The sequence below is a fragment of the Ailuropoda melanoleuca genome, chromosome 4 (assembly GCF_002007445.2).
Source record: "Ailuropoda melanoleuca isolate Jingjing chromosome 4, ASM200744v2, whole genome shotgun sequence".
NCBI classification, from domain to species: Eukaryota; Metazoa; Chordata; class Mammalia; order Carnivora; family Ursidae; genus Ailuropoda; species Ailuropoda melanoleuca.
The window spans coordinates 19,582,733-19,605,457 of NC_048221.1; the positions used below are offsets into that span (position 1 = coordinate 19,582,733).

General features: G+C 45.3%; 1 protein-coding gene across 3 annotated transcripts in view; it reads left to right on the forward strand.

Annotated features, from left to right (window-relative positions):
- Positions 1 to 22,725, forward strand: part of DOCK3 (dedicator of cytokinesis 3) — a 480,644-nt gene that overhangs the window by 432,419 nt on the left and 25,500 nt on the right. For all 3 annotated transcript variants that reach the window (XM_034658384.1, XM_034658385.1, XM_034658386.1), the window contains 6 exons: positions 6,499 to 6,584; positions 8,949 to 8,975; positions 9,112 to 9,207; positions 13,987 to 14,047; positions 14,560 to 14,653; positions 17,014 to 17,162. In XM_034658384.1, coding sequence (XP_034514275.1) covers positions 6,499 to 6,584; positions 8,949 to 8,975; positions 9,112 to 9,207; positions 13,987 to 14,047; positions 14,560 to 14,653; positions 17,014 to 17,162 — 513 coding nt within the window. The remainder of the gene's footprint in view (positions 1 to 6,498; positions 6,585 to 8,948; positions 8,976 to 9,111; positions 9,208 to 13,986; positions 14,048 to 14,559; positions 14,654 to 17,013; positions 17,163 to 22,725) is intronic.

Sequence of the window (22,725 nt, forward strand, 5' to 3'; positions counted from 1 at the left end):
TACGAAATTGGTTAATGACTGGCAATTCTGGAACGTCTTTATTTCTCCATCAATTCTGAATGACAGTCTCATTTGCATTATTTCTACTTTTTGTTGATTATGAGTAAAGCCGTTAACAAACATTTCTTTACAAGTTTTGTATGAATATAAACTTTCATTTTTCTTAGGTAAATATCTAGGAATAGGATTGTTGGATATTGTGGTAAATGTATGTTTAACTTTATAAGGTGCTATCAAATTTTATTTCCAAAGCAACAATACCATATTGAAGTCCCAACAGCATTGTATGAGAGTTATAGTTGATCCATATACTCACCAGAATTCGATATCATCTCTTTATGTGTTTATTTTAGCCAATCTTTTTTTTTAAGATTTATTTATTTATTTGAGAGAGAGAAAAAGAGAGGAGAGCACAAGTGGCAAGAGGGGCAGAGGGAGGGGAGAGAGAGAATCCTCAAGCTGACTCCCCGCTGAGTGCAGAGCCTGACATAGGGCTCAATCCCAGGACCCTGAGATCATGACCCGAGCTGAAACCAAGAGTTAGACACTTAACCAACTGAGCTGCCAGGTGCCCCTATTTTAGCCATTCTGATAGATAGAGTTGTATATCATGGTAGTTTTAATTTCCATTTCTTTAATGACTAATGTTGAGCATCTTTTAGTGTGTTTGTTTACCATCTTGATATCTTCTTTGGTGAAATGATTATGCAAAACTTGTGTCCATTTTTTAATTGGGTTATGTTTTCTTATTGTTGAGTTTTGAAGGTTCTTTATGTATTCTGGATGTCAGTCCTTTGTTGAATATGATTTACAAATATTTCCTTCCAGTCCTTAGCTTGTCTTCTCATTTACCTCAAACAGTGTCTTTCACAGAACAAAAATTTTTAATTCTTGTGGAGTCCAGTTTCTATAGATCATGCTTTGGGGATCATATCTGAGAACTCTGCCTAACCCAGGACCAAATTTTTTCTCCTGTGTTTCTTCTAGAGGTTTTATAATTTTATATTTAGATCTCTTACCTATTTTGGGGTAACATTTGTATTAGATGTGAAGTATGGGTCAAGACTCTTTTTTTTTTCTTTTTCCCACATGGTTGTCCAACACCTTTTATTGAAAAAAATACTATTCTTTGTCAAAATTCAGTTCACCATATGTGTTAGGTTCTCTTTCTGGACTCACTAGTCTTTCCATCTATGTCTTATCTTTTACCATCACCACACTGTCTTGATATGGTAGTTAGTCTTAAAATCAAGTGGTGCTAATCTCCAAATTTGTTCTCCCCCCCCCATATTGTCTTAGCTATTCTAGCTCCTTTTTCTGCTAAATCTAAGAATTAGCATGTCAGTATCTGCAGAAATTCCTGCTGGGATTTTGATTGAGATTACATTGTATTCTAGAGGTCACATTGGAAAGAATTGATATCTTAGTAATACTTAATACTTCTAGTCCATGAAGGCAATGTGTCTCTCCATTTTTTTAGATATTCTTTTATTTCTTTCACTATTTCTGCATACAGATCTTGTACATGTTGTTAGATTTATATGTATTTCCTATTTTTGGTGCTATTATAAATTATTTTGATTTTTAAATTTTATTTTTCAGTTGTTTGTTGCTAGTACATAGAAATACAATTGTTTTGTATACTAATATTATTTCCTGAACCTTTGCTAAACTCACTTATTAGTTCCAGGAGGTTTTTGGAGATTCCTTGGGATTTTCTATTTAGATAATCCTATCACCTTCAAACAGAGACAGTTTTATTTCTTCCTCTCTAATCTGTATATTCCTCCTTTCCTTTCTTTTCCTTTCCTTTTCTTTTCTTTTTGTTTAGAGAGAGAATGTAAGCAGATGCAAGTAGAGGGGGACAGAGGGAGAGGGAGAGAGAATCTTAAGCAGGCTCCACACCCAGTGCAGAGCCCAACGCAAGGCTCAGTCTCATAACCCTGAGATCATGACCTGAGCCGAAATCAAGAGTCAGACATTTAACCAAACATGCCACCCAGGAGCTCCTTTTTTTTTTTTCTTACCTCATCGCACTGACTGGGACCTCTGGTCTGGTGTTAAATAGAAGTGATGAGAGTAGATATCCTTGCTTTCCTCTTAATCTTCAGGGAGAGCATTTGATGTTTCACAATTAAGTATAACGCTAGCTCTAGGTTTTTTATAGATGCTCTTTATCATGGGTAAATAGCATTTAACATAAGAATCCATTTTTGGATTGTGCAGCTCTAATGCCTTTATTTCTTTGGGAAATAATAACTTTAAACAGAAAAGAATTGTTGCTTTTCTGTTGTCACAGCCTTCTAATTGTGAAAAATTCACAACTGCCTGATGAGAGAACCTAGTTACCAAGAAGTAGATGGCATTGAAGAACTGCACCATGAGTCATCAGAGTCTGTTAAAAGAGGGGCTAGGCTGCATTCCCCCATTGCTACTACCCAATAAAGAAGGTTACCTTTGTGGAAGACTAACTTGGAACTCATTTGTCTCACACTTTAAGACTCAGCTGTCAAGTTGTGTTCTTTCCCTCATTAAGACTGTCATGGGGCACCTGAGTGGTTCAGTCAGTTGATTTCAGCTCAGGTCATGAGATTGTGAGATTGAGCCCCATGTTGGTCTATGTGCTGGGTGTGGAGCCTGCTTAAGATTCTCTTTCTCCAGGGGTGCCTGGGTGGCCAGTTGGTTAAGCAGCTGCCTTTAGCTCAGGTCATGATCTCAGGGTCCTGGGATCAAGCCCCACATCGGGCTCCCTGCTCAGCAGGTAGTCTGCTTCTCCCTCTCCCTCTCCCTCTGCCCCTTCTCCTGCTAGTGCTCTCCCTCCCTCTCTCTCTCTCTCAAACAAATAAATAAAATCTTAAAAAAAAAAACCAAGATTCTCTTTCTCCCTTTCTCTCTCTGCCCCTCCCCCATAAAAGACTGTTGTGAATAATTGATATCTAGCAAGTCATGTAAACCTTGTTAACCCCGGTCAGAAAAATCTTGCTGCAGCTTCCCTATCAAATATTTTAAAAGAGTGGTCTACTCTTTGCATCCCCCCTTTCCATTCCCACCCTCCTACCCGTCCAGTCTAGTGTGTATTGCATACCCACTTCTGTTGAAGCTGCTCTCTTCAAGATCAGCCATAACCTTCTAATCACCAAAATTCAATGACTTTTTTTTCTTGATTCCAGTTGTGCTTTCCACAGCTTCGGCTCTGTTAACCACTCCCCTACTTCTTCCCACCTACTAAAAATATTTCTTCTAATTATAAAAAACAGTAGTTATTTAATGTAGAAAAATTAAAATTGTACTAAGCTATCATGAAAAATTTGACCCATAATCCTACACTAGTAACTTGGGTGGGGGCAGGGTATGTCTTTTTTAGACTTTTTTTCCATACATCAAGGTTTTTAAGTTAAAAAATTGAGTCATTGGGGGTGCCTGGGTGGCACAGCGGTTAAGCGTCTGCCTTCGGCTCAGGGCGTGATCCCGGCGTTATGGGATCGAGCCCCACATCAGGCTCCTATGCTATGAGCCTGCTTCTTCCTCTCCCACTCCCCCTGCTTGTGTTCCCTCTCTCGCTGGCTGTCTCTATCTCTGTCGAATAAATAAATAAAATCTTTTAAAAAAAATTGAGTCATTGTGTATATTGGGGTTTGGGGGACCATTGTGTGTATTGACTTTTAATCTCCCCTTTTTAGTAGCACCCTGTCATCACTGTCTCTTCCTGTCAATTAATGCTCCTTGGTACTGCACTGTCAGTTTAGAGGCCACAGAGTATTCCATTGCATGGCTTAGACCACTATGTTTTTATTCAGGCTCCTAGTTATAGAAACTTAGGTTCATTCCAGATTTTTGTTGTTAATATTGCAAAAAAATATCCATCCCTAATTATTTGCTTAGGTAAACTTCTCACCTGTAATTGCTGGATCAAAGAGCAAAAGCTTTCCTTAAGTTTTTACAACAGCACTTCTCAAAACACTGCTGTCCACTGATTTCTCAGACTGCAGGCCACCCTCTCTGTGTGCCCTGTCCCAAGCACTGAGCATGCTGAGCTGAGTCAGCTGTTGTCTCTCCCTCCTCTATCAGACAATGAGCTAGCTACTGGGGACCAGGGCTGTTTCTTGTACTTTTATTCCTTAGAACCCAACATGGTACCTGAGACATGCTAGATTCATGGAGATGAAAATCAAAACTAACATTCATGGAGCACTTCCAAGAGCTAGGGCACAGGGACACCAGAGAGAACTGTTAACCTCTGTTACTGCTTCATAAGCGAGGAAACGTAGGCTGGAAGAGGTAAATATCTTGTTCTGAAGTAGGCAGGTGTTGTCACAGAACAGATGTTTGTTGAATGAATGAGTAACAAGGTGTCACTTGTCACTTCAGGAATATTGGTTCCATAGAATAAAAGTAACTCTGCAAGCCTGAAATTGTCAGTATTACCAATTATGACACGATATATTTGAAGAACTTAGCATTTCATTTGACTTAAAGACGTTGGTTTTGCATACATTGATCTTCAGCATTCTGTATTTTGGATTTCTCAGTTTCTCCTAATAACTTCTTCCTTTATCAGCACTGCAGAGGGTGATGAAGTAATGTCCCCATAGCCTTCCATCACCAGCTCCTTTGCCTAACACAGAAGCTCTAACACTTGAATAGGTATCAGAACTACCCGGAGGACTTGTTTGAAACAGATTGCCTCTCTCCTTCCCAAAGTTCTGATCCACTGGGAGCCTGAGAATTTGCATCTATTTTTTTGATTTATTTATTTAGTTGAGAGAGAAAGCACAAATGCACGCAAGTGGGGGAGGGGCAAAGGGAGAGGGAGGGAGAGAATCTTAAGCAGGCTTCACGCTCAGCAGGTCAATCTCATGACCCTGAGATCATGACCTGAGCTGAAAACAAGAGGTGGACATGTAACCAACTGAGCCACCCAGGAACCCTGAGAATTTGCATTTCTAATGACATCCATCATTAGATAACTGATAACTGATACTGCTGGCCCAGGGACCCATTTTGAGAACTCTAGGGAACTGCTGCACCCATGTGTGCACTGTTATACTCTCTGCTGCTCCAGATACCCTCCCCAGCTTTGCCCTGTTCTGGAAAATACAATCTACCTGTACCTGCATGTGTGAAGAGAGATCTCCTGTTATAAACAGACCCCTCTTCCCTGGGAGGCTTGTGACCAGCTGATTGTCTCAGTAAGACAAGACAAGATTTGAGCTGAGAATGAAAGACCTTGGCCTCTGGGCTTGACTCTCCCTGACTTTACATGACCCCAGGAATGTCCCTGCTGAAGCCTCTTCTCCACACAGAGAAAGACAGATGGCATCAATCCCTAAGGACCCCTGGTCTCAGATTTCCTCTTTTCTCTTGAAATGCATATTCAAGCAGCTGACTTATCAGGCCAAACATAAATGTATGACAGTCTCCATCCTGGCCACGTAGCGGACCACTATAAACAGGACCGTATTTATTCATCCATTCTCATTTTCTGCTGAAGGGATTTCAGAAGCCATAATTGCCTTCGATGAATTTCCTAATTCAATTATTTTTTTATTACTTCATTGCCTTAAGACTCTTTGGCCCTATGTGAAGAGAGAAAACGCTTCTGTTATAGCTCATCATTAAAAACAGCCATGCCATTTTTGTTTATATGAAGTATCTCTATATATAATACCACAATACCACGTTTTTTTTTTACAAGACCACATTTTAAAGGCCAATTAAGGGTTTAAAAGATTTTTATCTCACATCACTTACAGCTAATTTCTCACCTCAGAGTGAATCCAGGGAGGCTTATTAGAAAAGTGGCTGAGCACTGCTGAATGCCTTCCAGATCAGTGGGGTGGTGGGAACAAGTACAGTCTTGCTCCTTAGAGTTTAGGAATCCAGTAACAAATGCAAGGGCCTCAGTGATGAGGCAGTGGCAGTGGCAGTGGCAGAGGCAGCCAGCCCCAAGGGCTTAAGTCCTATGGGGACAAATAGTGGAACGTTTTATCCTGAAGGAGAATCTCTGAAGGAAAGACTCATAACTTGCTCAAATCAGAATCATGTCAGCCATTACCGTGAGGACCAGCCCTGCAGCAGGCTTCCTTTGTGACTGGCTGACTAGAGGGTAAAGTTCTAACCAAATGTACTTTACTCACACAATGTCTTTCGAATGAACAATTTTTAAGAAAAAAAAATTGACAAAGGCCTCTTTTGGATCCAAAATACTTTTCTTTCCAGGGAATCCTTGCCTTTTGCCCCTAGACTGGGAAAAGAGTATCTGAGGTGTGTAAGTTCCAACTTTTATTTAAACCACTGGAGTGGGAGGCCTTCCTAATCGAGGGAGGCAGGGCGGTTTCTTGGTGCCATAGATGAGATCCTGCCTTCCCTAGGATTTATTTGGTACAAGTTAAAAAATCAGGAAGCAGTTCCCCACCATCCTCACCTGTGGCAGGAGCTGGATTTCCCATCCTTCCTCTCAGATCAGCTCAGGTTTATGAAGTCTCTGCTTCCTTCTAGGTGGAGGCCGAGCTGATTGACAAGCTGGACAGCATGGTATCCGAAGGGAAAGGTGACGAGAGCTACAGGGAGCTTTTCGGACTGCTGTAAGCTGTTTCAACCCCTGGCACCTCAGGGAGGGGGTGAAGTGGGCTGATGAAGGGTAGGGGTGCAACCCACGCTGGGCAGGCTTCAGAGGGTGGGTATCAGGAGAGACCTGGGTTGTTCCTAGTCAACAGGAAGATGGCATTATGGCAGCAAGCTCTCTCAGGGATTGCCATAGTTGACTAAAGAGGTAGAGACAGGCGGTAACTCTGAGCTCTTAGATTTGCTGGTAGGAAAAGGGTCATCATATGTCTTCAGAGCATGCACTCTATCCAGTTGGGCAAACAGCCCATGGGGACTCAGCCAGGGCTCAATGTTGGCATTTCTGAGAGGATAAAAGTTAAATTAAATCCCTGGTTTGTAAGATGAAACAATCAGCTTGGAAAAAACACTACCATGGGTATTGTGACTTTAACAAGTTGTACCCACTCTCCAGGCCAGTTTCCCTGCTTGTGAAACAGGGTGGTTGTACTGAATGATGTCGTTCTCCCAGGTCCACCATTCATAGCTTCTGTCTTAAACTGATGGAGGCCAAGAGACCTTATAGGACTTGCCACAGGGCTAAGTCCAAAGGAGGGACTCAGGGGAGCCATGGTCCTCCTAGATAAATAGTGATGTTGGACACTTTATCTTCCTAAAAAACAAAATCTTAAGACTCTTAACTCGGAGTCTCTTCCCATCTTATTCATTACTTCCAGCTTTAATATTTTTCTTTGTTTTAGTGCCATTTTGAAGGCAAGCCTGTAATGTATTTTTCCAGTAATAATACTGTACATTTACTTAGAACTTTACAGTATACAAAATGTGTTGACATTTCTTACTTAATCCTCACAACACACCTGTGACGTGGGCAGGGCAGAAATTATCCTGATGAATAGAGGTGACAAAACTGAGCTCAGGGAAGTGTTAGCATGCCCTCAGCTGAATGACCAGTGAGAAACAGGTCTGTGGGGGGAAGACCCAGATCTTCCAATTTCAAGAGGGGGTAATCTTTCTGCTATATCCTGCCCACTTTGTTTCTTGAGGAGTCACACAATAAAATGTGAATTTATTTGAAATTTAAATAATTATGATTTGTGAAAATGAATCCATACTTTAGTATTGTTCTTTTAGCTGAAAATGTTTCTAATTGTGGAAATAATGAAGAGAAATCTCTTCCTAAGTCACTAACGGATGATTTTACTGCAAAGGAAAAAGCACACAAATAACTTGCAGTTATTAATTACCTGACCAAATAGTGTTTCATAAACTCTTCTAAATCATGTCTGAGGGATGAAAGCTGCTGAGAACCATGGAGCAGCATTTCCCAATTTGTGTTTTGGGGAAGATGCTGGGGAAGAAAATAAGTGGATCATGGGCTAATCAGTTCAGAAAAGATTCAATTAAAATTGAACAGGCCTTTGTATTGTAGGACTTCTCAAAGCCTACAATACAAAGAAAGTTGTGAAATCTCTCCAACAGGAGTGTGACCAACATTTCCAGGCTTGTTTGCTCACAGAATACCTTTCTCAGTCCTTCAGGACAGCAGAGCTCTGTAGAATAGTTTAGGAAGTACTGACACAGTGGCTTCATCCACACAGCTCAGAGGCCAAAGCAATGGTGCTGCCTTCTTTCTCTAGTAACATGGGTCACAATGGAAACCCTCACTTTCCCAAAAACCTCGGCTCAGCCCACACACTGTGTGGAGAAGACCATCACTGTCATGGCAGCATTAACAGCAGCCAGGCTGGGCCTCTAGCTCAACCTACCATTCCAGGTGACTTTCACGACTTTCAGGGAGTAAGGGACAGTGTGGAAAGGAATCAACAGTGAGACCTGGACCCGGGCTTATCACTGGAGCAATCAGAGTCCAGGTCATCATACCCTAGGAGAGATCTGTGAGAAAGCAGAGAAGCCAGAGGCTGCCCTGAGGTACCAGGAGCCCGGGCTGGCAAATGAGAAAAGGTCCCGGGAATTTAGCTCTCAGCTCTGGTCCATTTCACAGGGAAGCATCCCCTGACAGTGGAGACGACTAGGTCTAGCTCCTGGACTCACTAACTGCCCTTCATACTGGACCCTCAAGACTAGTCAGAACCTTTTTCTTGGTTTACGTGGAAAGGTTGGTTTGTATGTTTGCCGAGGATGCCTCTTGAGCAGTGATAGAGGTAGACAGCCAACTGCAAAGCCAGGTCCATCCTCAGTGGGCTCTCACTCAGCTGCTGTTTCAGAACAAACCTCATAGCATACACCAAAAGGGCCGGGGCTTTAAAACCCCTTCCTCAGTGCATTGGCATCCTTAAGAACTTACACAGGAAAATGGAAAGTATGCTCATCTGTTCTGCCAGTTCAGTAATCACCTTGTCTTTGCTTTCTGCTGCATGGAGTAGAACCCAGCTGTTTGGGCCCTACCCCAGGTAAGACTGCAGTGTGGTAAGTCTGCCGTCTCCAGATCCATCACAGGCCCCACGGGCTCTGGGACCTCACTCTGGTGCCCAGGGAAGGCTCATGAATTGTATATTGTGTTTGTTTCCTCTATCCTCCTACCAATAGCCTGCTGGAGAAGGTTGAACAGGAAACATGGCGTGAAACCGGCATTTCCTTTGTGACCTCAGTAACCCGCCTCATGGAACGCCTTCTTGACTACAGGTATCTTTTCAGGCACCTACCTACCTGACCTCTTCTCCGATCAGGATACTTTCCTCAGCAAGGACATCTCCTGACCTTAAAATTGAGACCATGTGGCCTTCCGGGGGAGGACTGTTCTTTTTTTTTTTTTTTTAAGATTTTATTTATTTATTTGACAGAGAGAGAGACAGCCAGCGAGAGGGAACACAGGCAGGGGGAGTGGGAGAGGAAGAAGCAGGCTCCCAGCGGAGGAGCCTGATTTGGGGCTCAATCCCAGGACTCCGGGATCACGCCTGGAGCTGAAGACAGACACTTAACGACTGAGCCACCCAGGCGCCCCAGGGGGAGGACTGTTCTGGTTTTGGGTGCCATCACCAGTCATTAGGAATCTACTGATGGCCAAGGAGAGAGAGGGAAAAAGACTTCTCCCAATGGTGGGCTAGGGCTTCCTGGGATCACCCCTAATATGTTCCCCCAGGGGGCATCCCAGGGACATGCAGCCATCTGGCTTTCCATCCAGAAGGGTCAAGGCTCAGAGGAATGGGCACAGCAGAGCAATGCAGGAAACAACTGTAGGTCCTTTGTGCAGATGTTCCTGAGGGCCATATGGCAGATGGGCAGGGAAATGTCATGTGGTACAGAAGTGGGACCTTGTAGGATTTCCAGTTGGTTTTTCCAGGGACTGGGCACCCTACTTTTCCATGCCTCTATTCTTTGCCTGAAATCTGTTTATTTCTGTCCCTTGGTCCTGTCCATGAATAGATTAGAGGAAGCAGACTGTGAGCTCAGAGATCTTTATGTTGTGTTCAGTCTGAGAGTTCATGTAAAATTAGTTTTTTCATGAAGTCTTGCCTTCTGTCATATCATGACTTTTGAATTACTCCAGAAGTGGCAGTGAAACCCCTTTGGCAGGCTTATTCTCTCAGCAGAGTTCATGGGGTGGCTAAGGGTACCTTTTGGGGGCCTAGAGGAAGGTGATAGGGAATGAGGAAGAATGACAGAGGAAACCCATGGCCACACAATAGTTGTCTCCTCTATGCTACAAGATGTGCAAATGCCAAGGGAGAGCACTTGCAAATTATGTATCAGGAAATGAGGGAGTTTGGGCCACCTCCAGCTGCCGCTGAAGAGAGGGCACTGCTATGCCAAGTCTGTCCAGTGCACTAGCCGGACGTGGAAATGGAATTCCTGAGAGATGGGCTCACATCTTAAGCATACCCTCTTCCTGTAGCACAGTTGTGCTTGTGTGAGTTTCAGCCCATTTTTCCTGAGCTTTAGGAGGTCACAAGTGGCTTTTTGGGGACCCCTTTTAGAATAGTGGACTCCTTTGCTCATGCCACATCCCCAGCCTTTTCTGCACCTGCCATCAGACAGGGAAGAAGGGTGGACAAAATTCTATAACCTCACCTACACTGAAACGTTTACTAAAAGTCAGCTCTGGGGAGCCTGGGTGGTGCAGTCATTAGGTGTCTGCCTTTGGCTCACGGCATGATCCCAGTGTTCTGGGATCGAGCCCCACATCAGGCTCCTCCGCTAGGAGCCTCCTTCTTCCTCTCCCACTCCCCCTGCTTGTGTTCCCTCTCTCGCCTGTCTCTGTCAAATAAATAAATAAAATCTTTTAAAAAAATAAAAATAAAATAAAATAAAAGTCAGCTCTATTCACTGTGGCCTGCCAGAAAGAGCTGAAATTAATTTCTTAGCCTAGTTCTAGATCCCTGTTTGATTTTTGTACCTACCTTTTACAAACAACTCAAACTCATGGCCAAAACCTATCTCATTCTCTTCCATTTCTTGTCTCAAGAATGATTCCTAAAAAACAGAGTCCATACTCTTTCACATGGCATCAAAGCCTCTTCAAAACTGGCCTTTGCCCACATCTCCAGCCCCATCCCCTGACAGTCCCCACTAGCCATGTGCACACCCTGACCTCCTAGTGTTGCTCTTTGTTAACACGAAAGGAAACACCGCAATGCTTATGATGGCTTTTATTTATTAAAAATATACCACATGCTCTGTGCTTTACAAATATTGTCTCTCATCCCATATGCAGCCCTGATGGGTTATCCTTGTTTTGATCAGTGAAGAAACAGCATTGGTAAGAAATGCCATTGCTAGGATCAGAACCCACATCTGACTCAAGAGCCATGTCCTATCCCCTCATTCATGTTGTTACAACTCACATCTTTCCCTTCAGGCTTCTCTACATGCTGTGTCCTCCCAAGGGTGGCCTTCCTACCAAGCCCCATCAAGGAGGCTTTCCTAGATAGGAGCTTACCTGGATCTTTGCACGTACTTCTTTCAAAACATCATAGTCACCTCGGATGATCATTTGTCACCTTTCGGACTCATTCAGTTGGAGAGAGCGGATCCCTAAGGACAGGGACTTTGTCCTTATCTCCCTGGTCCCCTGCATGGAATCTTGATGGTCCTGTAGTCCATACTGATTGGTTGGAAGACCATGTAGGAACCAAGGAAGTCTCTTCAACCCCAGTGCAGTTTAGTTCATCAAGGACCTACTAAGAAAATAGTTGTTGGCAGTTATTATACACACACACACACACACACACACACACACACTGATTATACAAACAATTAATATGTTATACTCCAGAATGACCTGAACCTAGAGTGTGAGACTCAGTTTTAGACCAGTCTTCAACATTTGTGTTAATGTCTTCAACTTTTGTGTGAATGATACTCTATATCAGATATAAAGATGCTCACTGGTGGCTTCTGTATTTCCCAGGTGAGGAAGCAGAGCCCCTGGGGGTTGGGGGTGGGGGGAGTGGTTCTTAGTGCCCTGGAACATGCAGGGACAGAGCTAGAGTTGCCAAGCCCTTGGGGATTTAAGCAGAACGAACACTCCACCTGTAAGAGAAGCTGGAGGTTATGGAGCCTTCCTTTCTCAGGCCTCTCCAGTCTCAGTAAGGGCTACCCTGGCCCTGGTCTAGGTCAGCACGATGGTCACAGCCAGATGCTTCAGAAGCCTCTTCGGAGAGTCTTCCCTATTCATCCTCCAGAGAAAGAGTGCAGGAGAACAATGGCTGCACCCAAGTCAGAGGCTTTAAAATGTGTCCTCTCTGTTGAGTAGCCACATGCAAGTGATACAAAGCCACACAGAAGAGAAGAGTTAGTTGTCAGCAGTGCATGGGAGAGGCAGTCATAGCACACAAAGGTTTGTAGGGAATGGCCCTGGTATCAATGGGTTGAGGCCAGTGTTTTTCTGTTTAATTGACTTGGCAGTAAAACTCTAGTTATGGCCAAACAGAAGGTGATGCCTGGTAAGTGTTTCGTATGCTTTCTAGAAAAAAACAAACCATTTAATGCCAAAGTAGCTAGTTGAGATCTCACTGCCCTCTATGGGGCCAACTTATTGGAGAGACAGATGCCTCCTGCCACTTTGTGTGTTGCTTGTAACAAGTTGACCATCTGGCCCTCCTCTTGAAAAGTCACAGTGGTTTCCTGTCCCTGCTAGCACCAAAAGACAGGTTCTGCAGTGGCATGCTCAGGAACCCCATGTCTGGCTACAAAGGAACCAAATGTCTATGGATGATAGGGAAGCCAACCAGGAGGACCTAGGTTCCAAATCCCACAAAGCTGCCAACTCTGATAGTAGCCTTCCAGAGAAGGAAGGCCACTTGACTTTATGGAATACCATGAGAGTTGTGTAGATTGATTTTCAATATTCCTTTCTTTCAAAGAAGTCATCTCTCTGGGAGCTGGATTGCAGCTGGGAAGGTGGGGATAACTGAGTTTGTCAAACAATCACCCGGAGGTTCAGTGACTTGGACTAGGGTTCCTGACTCCCAGCTGTGATGTTTCCTACTGAGGTGGAGCAAAGCCAAGACACTCTCTCCACCCGATCTTAGCGTTCCATAAACCTACTTATGCAGCCTCTCCCTAACCCACGGCTACACAAGGAACTGTATCTGTATACCGGAGCAGTATGGGGTGCCGCAGAAGGAGGCCCCACAGGCAGATGGGACTCTGACTGGCTGTGTGTATAGGAGACTTCCTGCAGAACTCGCCAATCTGGTTCTCCTTCTCCTCTGTCTCCTTGTGCTAAGCCTCTGGTCCTTCCAGAGGAGCTTAGCTTTGATCCCTCTCTCCCTAGGGAAGGATCCATTCTCAGTGTTCCAATTGTTCTGTGTCTCACGGGCCAGCCCTGGAACCCCTCCTACACCCGACCCTGCCCTGCTCAGCTTGACATGAATGCAGCCCAGCCCTGGCTGAAGCTACTGCTAAGTCAGAAAGAAACTCCAAACGTGTGCTTCTCACTAGTGCACAGGAAGGACACCATAGGGAGAAAAGCCAGTGAGGCGGTTAACATGACAACCATGCCATGGTTGCTGTAGCCACAGGGTCCTGAAGCTAGGTCCCTAGAGTAGAGCATCTTGGCTTCTGTTGAACACTATCCTACAAAGGGAACTTTCCCTGTCAGAAAAGCTCTGTGCCTCTCCTTCTGAGGACTTGGGGATTCAACATTCTATCTACTGATACACTCTTCTGTGCTGAGGATATTGGTCGGTGCCGCTTTATGCCCTAATGTACTATCTGAGCTCTACACTCTTCCACCAAACACGGGGTTCAGTCAAACAGAGACCTTTGAACCCTAGGAGTGGGTCCAAAGCTCAGAGGGAACTCACTGTACAGTCCCCATCTGTGGAAGCATTTTCTGTTGGAGAGCATCCTAATTTCAGGTTTAGTCATACTAATGCCTCTGTGACCCTGGCGTTCTGTGCATTATCCCAGAGGCAGCACTTCATGCCATGGGACATTCATTTGTGTTCTTCCATCCAGGGACTGCATGAAAGGAGAGGAAACAGAGAATAAGAAGATCGGCTGCACTGTTAACCTGATGGTGAGAGGACATGGGCCCTTCCTCCTATCTGCCCAGTGGAATGGTTTCTGTCCCACACTGTGGTGGGCTTGGCCCTTCTACAGTGGCTGTAAGCCTAAAGGTTTGAGTCAGGATATCAGCTCTGTCACTGGTATCTTGGAGACCTGCACCTTGTCAGTCACATTCCCACTCGGGAAAGGAACAACATGAGCTTCTCTCTGTACAGAACTCCACCCTGGCCTCTTGGCAAGGTCCAGTCAACCCTGACAAACCCTAATTCCCAGTCTGCCTTGGCACTCTTCCTCTTTCTCCCTACTTAGGACTGCCACAGATCTGCCACTGGTTCCACCACACGTGGGGAGCAGGTGTGCCTTCTGGCTGGTCCTTTCTCTTTCCGGTGCTGGGTGCCTCCACGGCCTGCCCTTCTTCTGCGCAGCACACCCAGGGTTTTGGCCAGCTGCCTGGAGCTCAGGTATGGCCACTACAGATGGAAGCCTCTCTCATCTTGATGTGTGTTTCCTTCTCTCTTACAGAATTTTTACAAATCTGAGATTAACAAAGAAGAGATGTATATCCGCTACATCCATAAGCTTTGTGATATGCATTTGCAGGCTGAAAACTACACAGGTAAGTGGAAGGGGGACAGCCATGCCTCCCCCTGAGGACAGACTGGACAGGAATGCACAGCTGGCAGAAAAATGCTCTGAGCTGGTGCCTGCCAGATCTTAGCGGAGTGGTGGGGAGTGTGCTGTGCCCCCACCTGACTCCTTTCCCTCAACTCCTTTGTAACATATGGAGGAGAGAAAGCAGGCAGAAATTCCCCTTGTGCCATCATACCTCTTCTGTCTGAGGCTGTTCTGCTCTCTTCTTGCCTCCTGTCTACCAGCTCTGAGGCCTCAAGGGTGACCTCCAAATTCTGATGAGCATCCTGAGCTCACTGTCACTGTCCATGAGCAGAGCTTTTCTGAAGACCTCCACAGCCAGAGCTAAGTGAGGTCACACCACAGAACTATCTACCTAACCCTGGGACTTCCAGAACTCACTGGCAGAACTGCCTCGCAGCCTAGGCTCTTCCCCCTGCAACTGCACAGCAGCCCCACTTTGAGCTCCCAGTGGAGAGTGTGGAGAGTCCAGGGGGTGTTCATCTGGCTTTCTGAGAGGCCAGATGGGGATCCTTTCATTGTATTTACAGTGTAACCTGTTCTAAGGCCTGGGCAGAGGGAGAGAGAAAGAGAGAATCTTAATCAGACTCCCCACTGAGTGCAGAGCCCAACGTGGGGCTCAATCTCAAGACCCTGAGATCATGACCTGAGCCGAAATCAAGAGTCAGACTTAGTTAACTAACTGAGCCACCCAGGCTCCCCAAGGCCTTTTCTCATAGAACAAATTGAAAAGCATTTCAGCCTGCCTGTCACGCCGTTTACTGAGCACCACTCTGAGTCAGAAGGGTATATGCATGCATGTGTCTCCTGCCTGATCCTCTTGTGCCATAGTTGCCCCAAAATAGCCACCTTCTTCACTGTGGTGACCAGCCACTGCATCCTAGCTCTTGAGCCATAAGACTTGAATTTGTGTGACAAACCAGGAAATTCAAGCTATTCTTGTCCATAAACATGACTAGACTTAGATAAATCTGTAGAAACACAAAATCCTCCTTCCTTATCTCAAGATGTAAGAGATCGTTTGGCATAGATGCCACCTTTCCTGACCACACAGGTTGGCAAGAATTCAAATCTGAAATGACTGGACTGAGTCTGCCCTTCTCAGTGTCTGTTTCCACCCATGATTCCAGCAACCCTCTGAGGAAGTGGGCCTCGAGGACTGGGCCATGACTGAGAGTCTGGGTCAGGGATTTGGATGGAGGGTGCTGAGCCGCGTCTCTGGTGGGCTCAGGAATAACATCTGAAAAGGATATAGTCAGTAAAGAAGAAGATTTCTCCTGGTTTACTAAGTTCCAGAGGGAGGCCTCAAGTGCTTCAGGGTCTTGTCCCCGCAAAGAAGGGACTTCCGTCCGGATCCAGTAAGAAGGCCTGTGCATCCCTAGGCAGGAAGGTCCGGTGGCCAGAGCACAGGCAGAGAGGCAATGATGAGGAGCCCGGAGAGTGGCTTGCAGGCAGGTGTATTTGGCTAAAACTGGAAGTGGGTTATGGGATAGTTAGAAATGAGATTCTTCACAGTCATGGGGAGTGAACTTGAGTAGGGCCTTGAAGGCCAGGAGAAGCTAGAGCTAATTACCTTGCCAGTAGGAGATGCCCACTAAAAATGAGCAAATAGAACAGGAAAGAGTGGTGATTGTAATTCAGTGTGACACATGCCTTAGAATTTAGGGAACTGTAGTATTTAGTTGCTGTTGTTTTATATAACCCTCTCCAACAGTTCCACATATTGGGTAAGGTGTCCCTGGTCCTCTGCGCTGGATCCAGCATCAACTTTAGGCTCCTCCAGGAACTGCGCTTCTGGCTGCAGGCCCATCACACAGCGATCACCATTTATTTACACTCCTCTCTGGTCCTTTCAGAAATTGTAGAGATAAGGGCCATGCTGAGGTCAGAAAATGGTGCTTGAGGCACTAGGACTGGCTTAGGGAGGGCTGAGAGGAACCTTGGTCAGTGCCCAGCGCCAAGAGCCAGTCTGAGAAGGTTGGCAAGTAAGCTGTAGTCAGTTGACCAGAAAGGAGCCCAAGAACTCTCTGACATGTCAGTGTCTCCCAAAGCAAGGCAGCCTGTGTACAAACCCAGGTAACTGGGCCATACTCTCTCTGGAGCCCAGCACCAGTGATCAGGCTATGAGAGGAATGTGTCTACCAGGATCTTAGGCCCCTTAATGCCATGGGCAGCCCCTTTATCTCATCTTTGGTATGCAGTGTCCCTGACCTGGGCCGCACATGCCCTGCCCTAGCATGGTGCTTATCCTAGTCCCCCGGCATGAGGCGACTCCTGGACCCCTGAGGAGAAGCCCCTGGACCTCCCTATTGCCTGTCCCCACAGAGGCCGCATTCACCCTGCTCCTCTACTGTGAGCTGCTGCAGTGGGAGGAGCGGCCGCTGCGGGAATTTCTGCACTACCCAGCCCAGACAGAGTGGCAGCGGAAAGAGGGATTGTGCCGCAAGATCATCCACTACTTCAACAAAGGCAAGGTAGGTGTCATTAGGCAAACCTTTCAGCTCTTCAGCGTCTGCTGTAATGCGTGGCATCTCGACACCGTAGGGACGGGCAGAAGCTACAGAGCGTGGCGTGCGGGGCGGTGCGTGGGTGCATGCCCGTGTGTGTGTGTTAGCTTTGGAGGCGGCATGATTTTCCTCTGGGGGAATAATTATATAACAGTGTAATTCTGTGGCTTGGAAGCCAATTCCAGATTGAGGGTGTGAGAGACAACCCCAACGTCTACACACGCTGACGCTCCTACAGCAGGGGCTCCTGAGCCCCCACTTACATTTATTAGATTTACTTCAAGAATTGATGTAGCTTTCCTCACCTGCCGTAGAAAATCTGAGCTGTGAAAATGAGTGGATTTTAACCTTAGTCAAAAGAGGCCTGTCCTCACTGGAGGAGATAATGCTAAGTGAAATAAGTCAAGCAGAGAAAGACAATTATCATATGATTTCTCTCATTCTATGGAACATAAGAACTAGGATGATCGGTAGGGGAAGAAAGGGATAAAGAAAAGGGGGGTAATCAGANTTCATATGTCTATATTTGACAAAATTCTGAAGATAGATGGGATGGATTCAAAATTACTTTCTCCTAAGGAAAAATTCATAATGTGAAATAAAATGTACTAGTGTATTTAGTTACTAAATGTTGATATATAATTATAATACATTGTTTCCAGGAATAAACCTCCATTATGAAGAGATTTGCCATCAGATACTTAGTATTACAGGCATTTCCATGGTATTATTAGCCATCTCTGGACTTGAACTAATAAGTAAACAATCATAGATGCCTAGGTTGAATAATTACATAGAATGATTTTCATTTCCATTTTCGTTAAAATAAATGAAAGAAAGAATTCAGTCAGGTCTAAAACTGAAAAATTTCCCAAAAAAACGAAAGAGGGAGGGAGGGAGACCAACCTGGCAATTTTCACTAATTATAGTCTCATAAGCCTCAAACTTTCTCGTGTAAACTCCTTTGTTCATGGTATTACAAAATTTTAAAAAGCAGTGACTGTGATGGTCATTTATATACTATTTTTATTGTTTCAATTAAAGACAATTTTATTGACTTTTTAAAAAAAAAAAAAAGAGGCCTGTCCTGCCTCTAACTGGTCCATGTTATCTTGGATTTCCCTCCCTCACAGCACAGACTGGACTTGTCTTACTGGGGTTCTTCCCCATCAAGCTGGAATCTGTGGGATTGGCAGGCACTGTCAGCATTGGTTTAGACCTCCTGGGGACTTGCCAGCCATCCTGCTCCCATCTCCCAGAGGGCTTCTTTTGGGGCCCTCTGACCACCTACTGTTGGCTGTGGCCCATGTACTGGAAGGGCTGGTTATGTGACTTGTGGATGCTGTTTGCTCATTATTCAGCTTTGAGTATGCTTTAAAAAGCTGAATTTGGATCACTCAGTGAACTGTCGTGGCTGAACCCCTGACTTGAATGGAAATTGGGGTTTTTTAATAAATTTTTTCATCACTAAAAAGAAAGATTTAAACATGAATGGCTTTTGCCCATAAATCAGACAACATTCATCAGTTTTATATAGCATAGGAGAAGTCTTTGTCGAAAGCATTCCCCCATGCAGGAAGCTTTCCAAACCCTCAGGAGCTCTCAGGTAACCTACCCCAGAAAGGAGGCCCACGCGCAGAGCTTGGGCAGCCTGGTGTGACTGAGCCACAGTGCCATCCCGAAGCCGCCTCTCCTTGCCAGGCCAGGGCCGGACTTAGGGCCCCACACCAGTACACTTTCAGGCCTGCCTTTCTGGCACCCAGCCCACCCGGAGCTGCCATCTACCCACATGCCCAGCATGCCCTGCCAGGTCAGGAGTGGCATGAGCACGGTGCGAGTGTGCGTGAGAGCTTTTAGTGCAGTAGTTCTCTTTGCTTTCATGGGCACAGAGTAGAGTGGAGAGTAAACGCAATCTGATGGAGCCTACCAGTAGTACAGTGGTTCCCCTCTTCACACCACACTGGTGTTTATAAAAGGAGGTTTACAGCTTGGTATAGACAAGAGAATCAAAATGCAAAACCTGCCTGAGTATTGTAAATAAGCAGGACAGGGGGAAGGACCAGAGGCTTCATAGGCCACCTTCATGAGGCTCTCCCACTTCTTCCAGCAACCCTGTTTTTGCTGTGAGTTGCTGGGGGAGCAGGTTCTGTGCTGAGTGCAGACCACTCAGTGAGTCCTTTCGTAAGCTCATCCTCAAGGAGATATTTATCAGATTCATCTTCTCGGGTTCCTACAGAAGGTCCATTTTCTGTGTTTCTGTGCCTCGGTACCTGATAGAACCAGTGGATAAGGCTAACCAGTTCTTGAAAGCCTTAAAAGTTTTTTTTTATTGACTCCAAAAAAGCAAAACCTGGCTGTTGCAGAAAAAATGTTCCTGTAGGATTCTTGCTGCCAGGAGAAAAACTACCTTGGCAGCAGGAGGAGGGCAGAAAAGAAGACTCTGGGGAAGGACACTTAAGGGGTTCTAGCCCTCAGACTGCCAGCACACCCTGCCTCGAATGACAGGCTCTTTGCTTTTCTTACACACACTCCCAGCCTCTGTTATCTGCCTTGTACAGACAACCCAACGTCCTGTGGTCCCATGTTTATTTCATGAGCACCCAGAAGGATGGAGTCAGAAGTCCAAATCCTGGTCATAGTCTAGCCCAGGGCCATTCTGTCCAGTGGTGAGGCGGTTAACCTAGAAGTCTGCTCCAAGCTGGACTGGGCTCCAGTCCACAGAGGGTCAGCACTCCCAGGCCAGATGAGGAGAGAAGAACACTCAAAGGGTCTGGCAGAGTGGGAGTTGAAAGAAGGAAGGAGAGGTGCAAAGAGGGGAATTGGTCCTCCACCAGGGCAGAGGGAGCAAACAGGAAGGGAAGCTGGACAAAGCCTCTGACCCCTCTTTATCTAGCATACAGACCACCAGTACTGGAGCAGCCTTCTCTGTGGAGCTGGGCTTGGGCTCTCCTGACTGAGGGTAACTGTTGCCTATGCTCCTCTGAAAGAATGATGAATCTGTTGCTTCTAATGGGCTGTGTGTAAACAGAAGTACAAAGACCACCAGTCTGGAGTCTCCGGCCTTCGCCTTCCTTTCCAGTTTGATTAGAATGAGCCCTAAGTCAGTGTAACATTGGTGCCGTCCCTGTCAGAGGGACCACAAGGATGTATAAAAGCACCCATCTGCCAGAGCTGGTGGAAATAATCGGATTTCAGACATTGGTAAGGAGTTTTAGAGTTGGCTTGCCGCCTGCCAGAAGGAAGGAGACCAAGAGAAAAGCTGTAGTGGGGCTGCAGTGTATCTGCAGCACATCCCTTACCTGTGTTGACAGGCACCTCTCAAAGCCCCCAGACCCACCATGTTCCAGCATAGTCCCTTCAGGCTGGCAGAGTGTCTTCAGACTTGGCTCTGACCCACTCTAAAGATAATTGAGGGGTAGGTGGGAGGAGGGCTTGGAGCAGGAGGGCAAATTACACGAATTAGGGCAGAAATGCCAACAAGGCAGATGAGCATTGTTCCCAGTAGGGGAGAAGACCTGCTTTACTGGGAGCTACCGTCAGCAGACTGAGTGCCTTTAGCCTCACGTGGGGCCCTCATCACCTAAATGAGCAGTTCCCCACAGAGCGCTCTCAGCAAGTTGGCCAGAAGTCTGTGCATGGCTCAGCTGCTTAGCCAGCCCCATGGAACTGCCTGCCAGGCAGACCCTGCGGCAGGTCCTTGGCTGAAACCTGCCTGAGTGGCACTTGGAGCCAGAAAGAGGGCTGACATGTCCCCCTTGAAAGATGCAGTATGGGAGTGTAAGAGGTTTTCTAGCCCACTAAGGCAGAGGCATTGTATTAACTCAGGGAGCCAGAGTCTATTTAAAAATTCCCTTTGGTTTGTTTTAATATTTTTAATTGGTCCTGCAGTTTGAATCCATATGGCATTAATTCTTTCAAGGGATAGAAATAATATGTTCTTTTTGAGAAACACAGTCCCAAATGACATAGTGGTGTCCTCTCTGATGCTATTTCAAATATTATTTTTTTAAATATAGTTCTTATTATTTAAACATTCATATTGAAATATGACTGGGTGAAATTATATGATGTCTGAGATATGTTTCAAAACCTCTGCAGGGCAATATGTAGTAGGGGTATAAATGCTACAAGACTGGCAATGAGCTGGTCATTGTTGAGGCTTGGTGATGGGTACCTAGGGTTTCATTCTTCTATTTTTTTATATGTTTAAAATGTCTTATAATAAGAAATTTTTTTTAAAGATTTTATTTATTCGACAGAGATAGAGACAGCCAGCGAGAGAGGGAACACAAGCAGGGGGAGTGGGAGAGGAAGAAGCAGGCTCATAGTGGAGGAGCCTGATGTGGGGCTCGAACCCATAACGCCGGGATCACGCCCTGAGCCGAAGGCAGGCGCTTAACCGCTATGCCACCCAGGCGCCCCTTATAATAAGAAATTTTAATTAGCATTTAGAAGTTGGGGAGAAGAGCCTAGCTGAAATATCAAGTAAACCAATGATTCCCAATCTAACAAAACAAAGAAAGCACTGTATTAAAAAGCAGAGGAAATGGGCAGTCTGGCCCTCAGTAAAGGCCCCTTAAGCCCTCCTCACGTGCCTGTTATGTGGGCCTGTCACCATAACAAGGGCCACACCACAGAGGCAGCCTGGGATCTAGGCTGGATCATCTGAAGCCTTCTTTAAGACTGGAGTATTTCTAGAAAGGATATTGTCAGCCCACTACTAAGCGTTTGGGTAGCCACTTCCTGCTTGTTCCATACTGTTTCTGAGCTTCAGTGATCTTAATTTAATAGTCATTGTTTCCACCCAAGTTTCCATCGACAGATGAATAGATAAAGAAGAAGTGATACATATATACAATGGAATGTTACTCAACCATCGAAAAGAATGAAATCTTGCTGTTTGCAACAACATGGATGGAGCTAGAGGGTATCATGCTAAGTGAAATAAATCAGTCAAAAAAAGACAAATACCATATGATTTAACTCACATGTAGAATTTAAGAAACAAAACAAATGATTAAAGGGAAGAAAAGAGAGAAACCAAGAAACAGGCTCTTAACTATAGAGAACCAACTGATGTTTACCAGAGGGGAGGGGGTGGGGGGAGGAGGGACATAGGGGATGGAGCTGAAGGAAGGCACTTGCTGTGATGAGCACTGGGTGTTGTATGGAAGTGTTGAATCACTATATTGTACACCAGAATGTAATACTACGCTGTATGTTAACTAACTGGGATTTAAATAAAAGCTTAAAAAATAATAAAAAGTCATTGTTACCTTCATTAGCTTATTAAATAAATCTTTATTGAGTACCCGCTCATGCCTGGCACTGCTCGAGGCTATGAGTATAAAGTAAATAAACAGGGTTCCTGCCTTCATGTAGTTTATCATCTAATCGAGACTAATACAACAAAAAAGTAAATATTTTTTTAAGATAACTGGAGAGTAATGAAACGGAATGGGTGGGGAAGTTCCTATCCTTGATGAGGTGGTCAAGGGAAGGCCTCTTGGAGGTGGAGACAGTTGAGGAG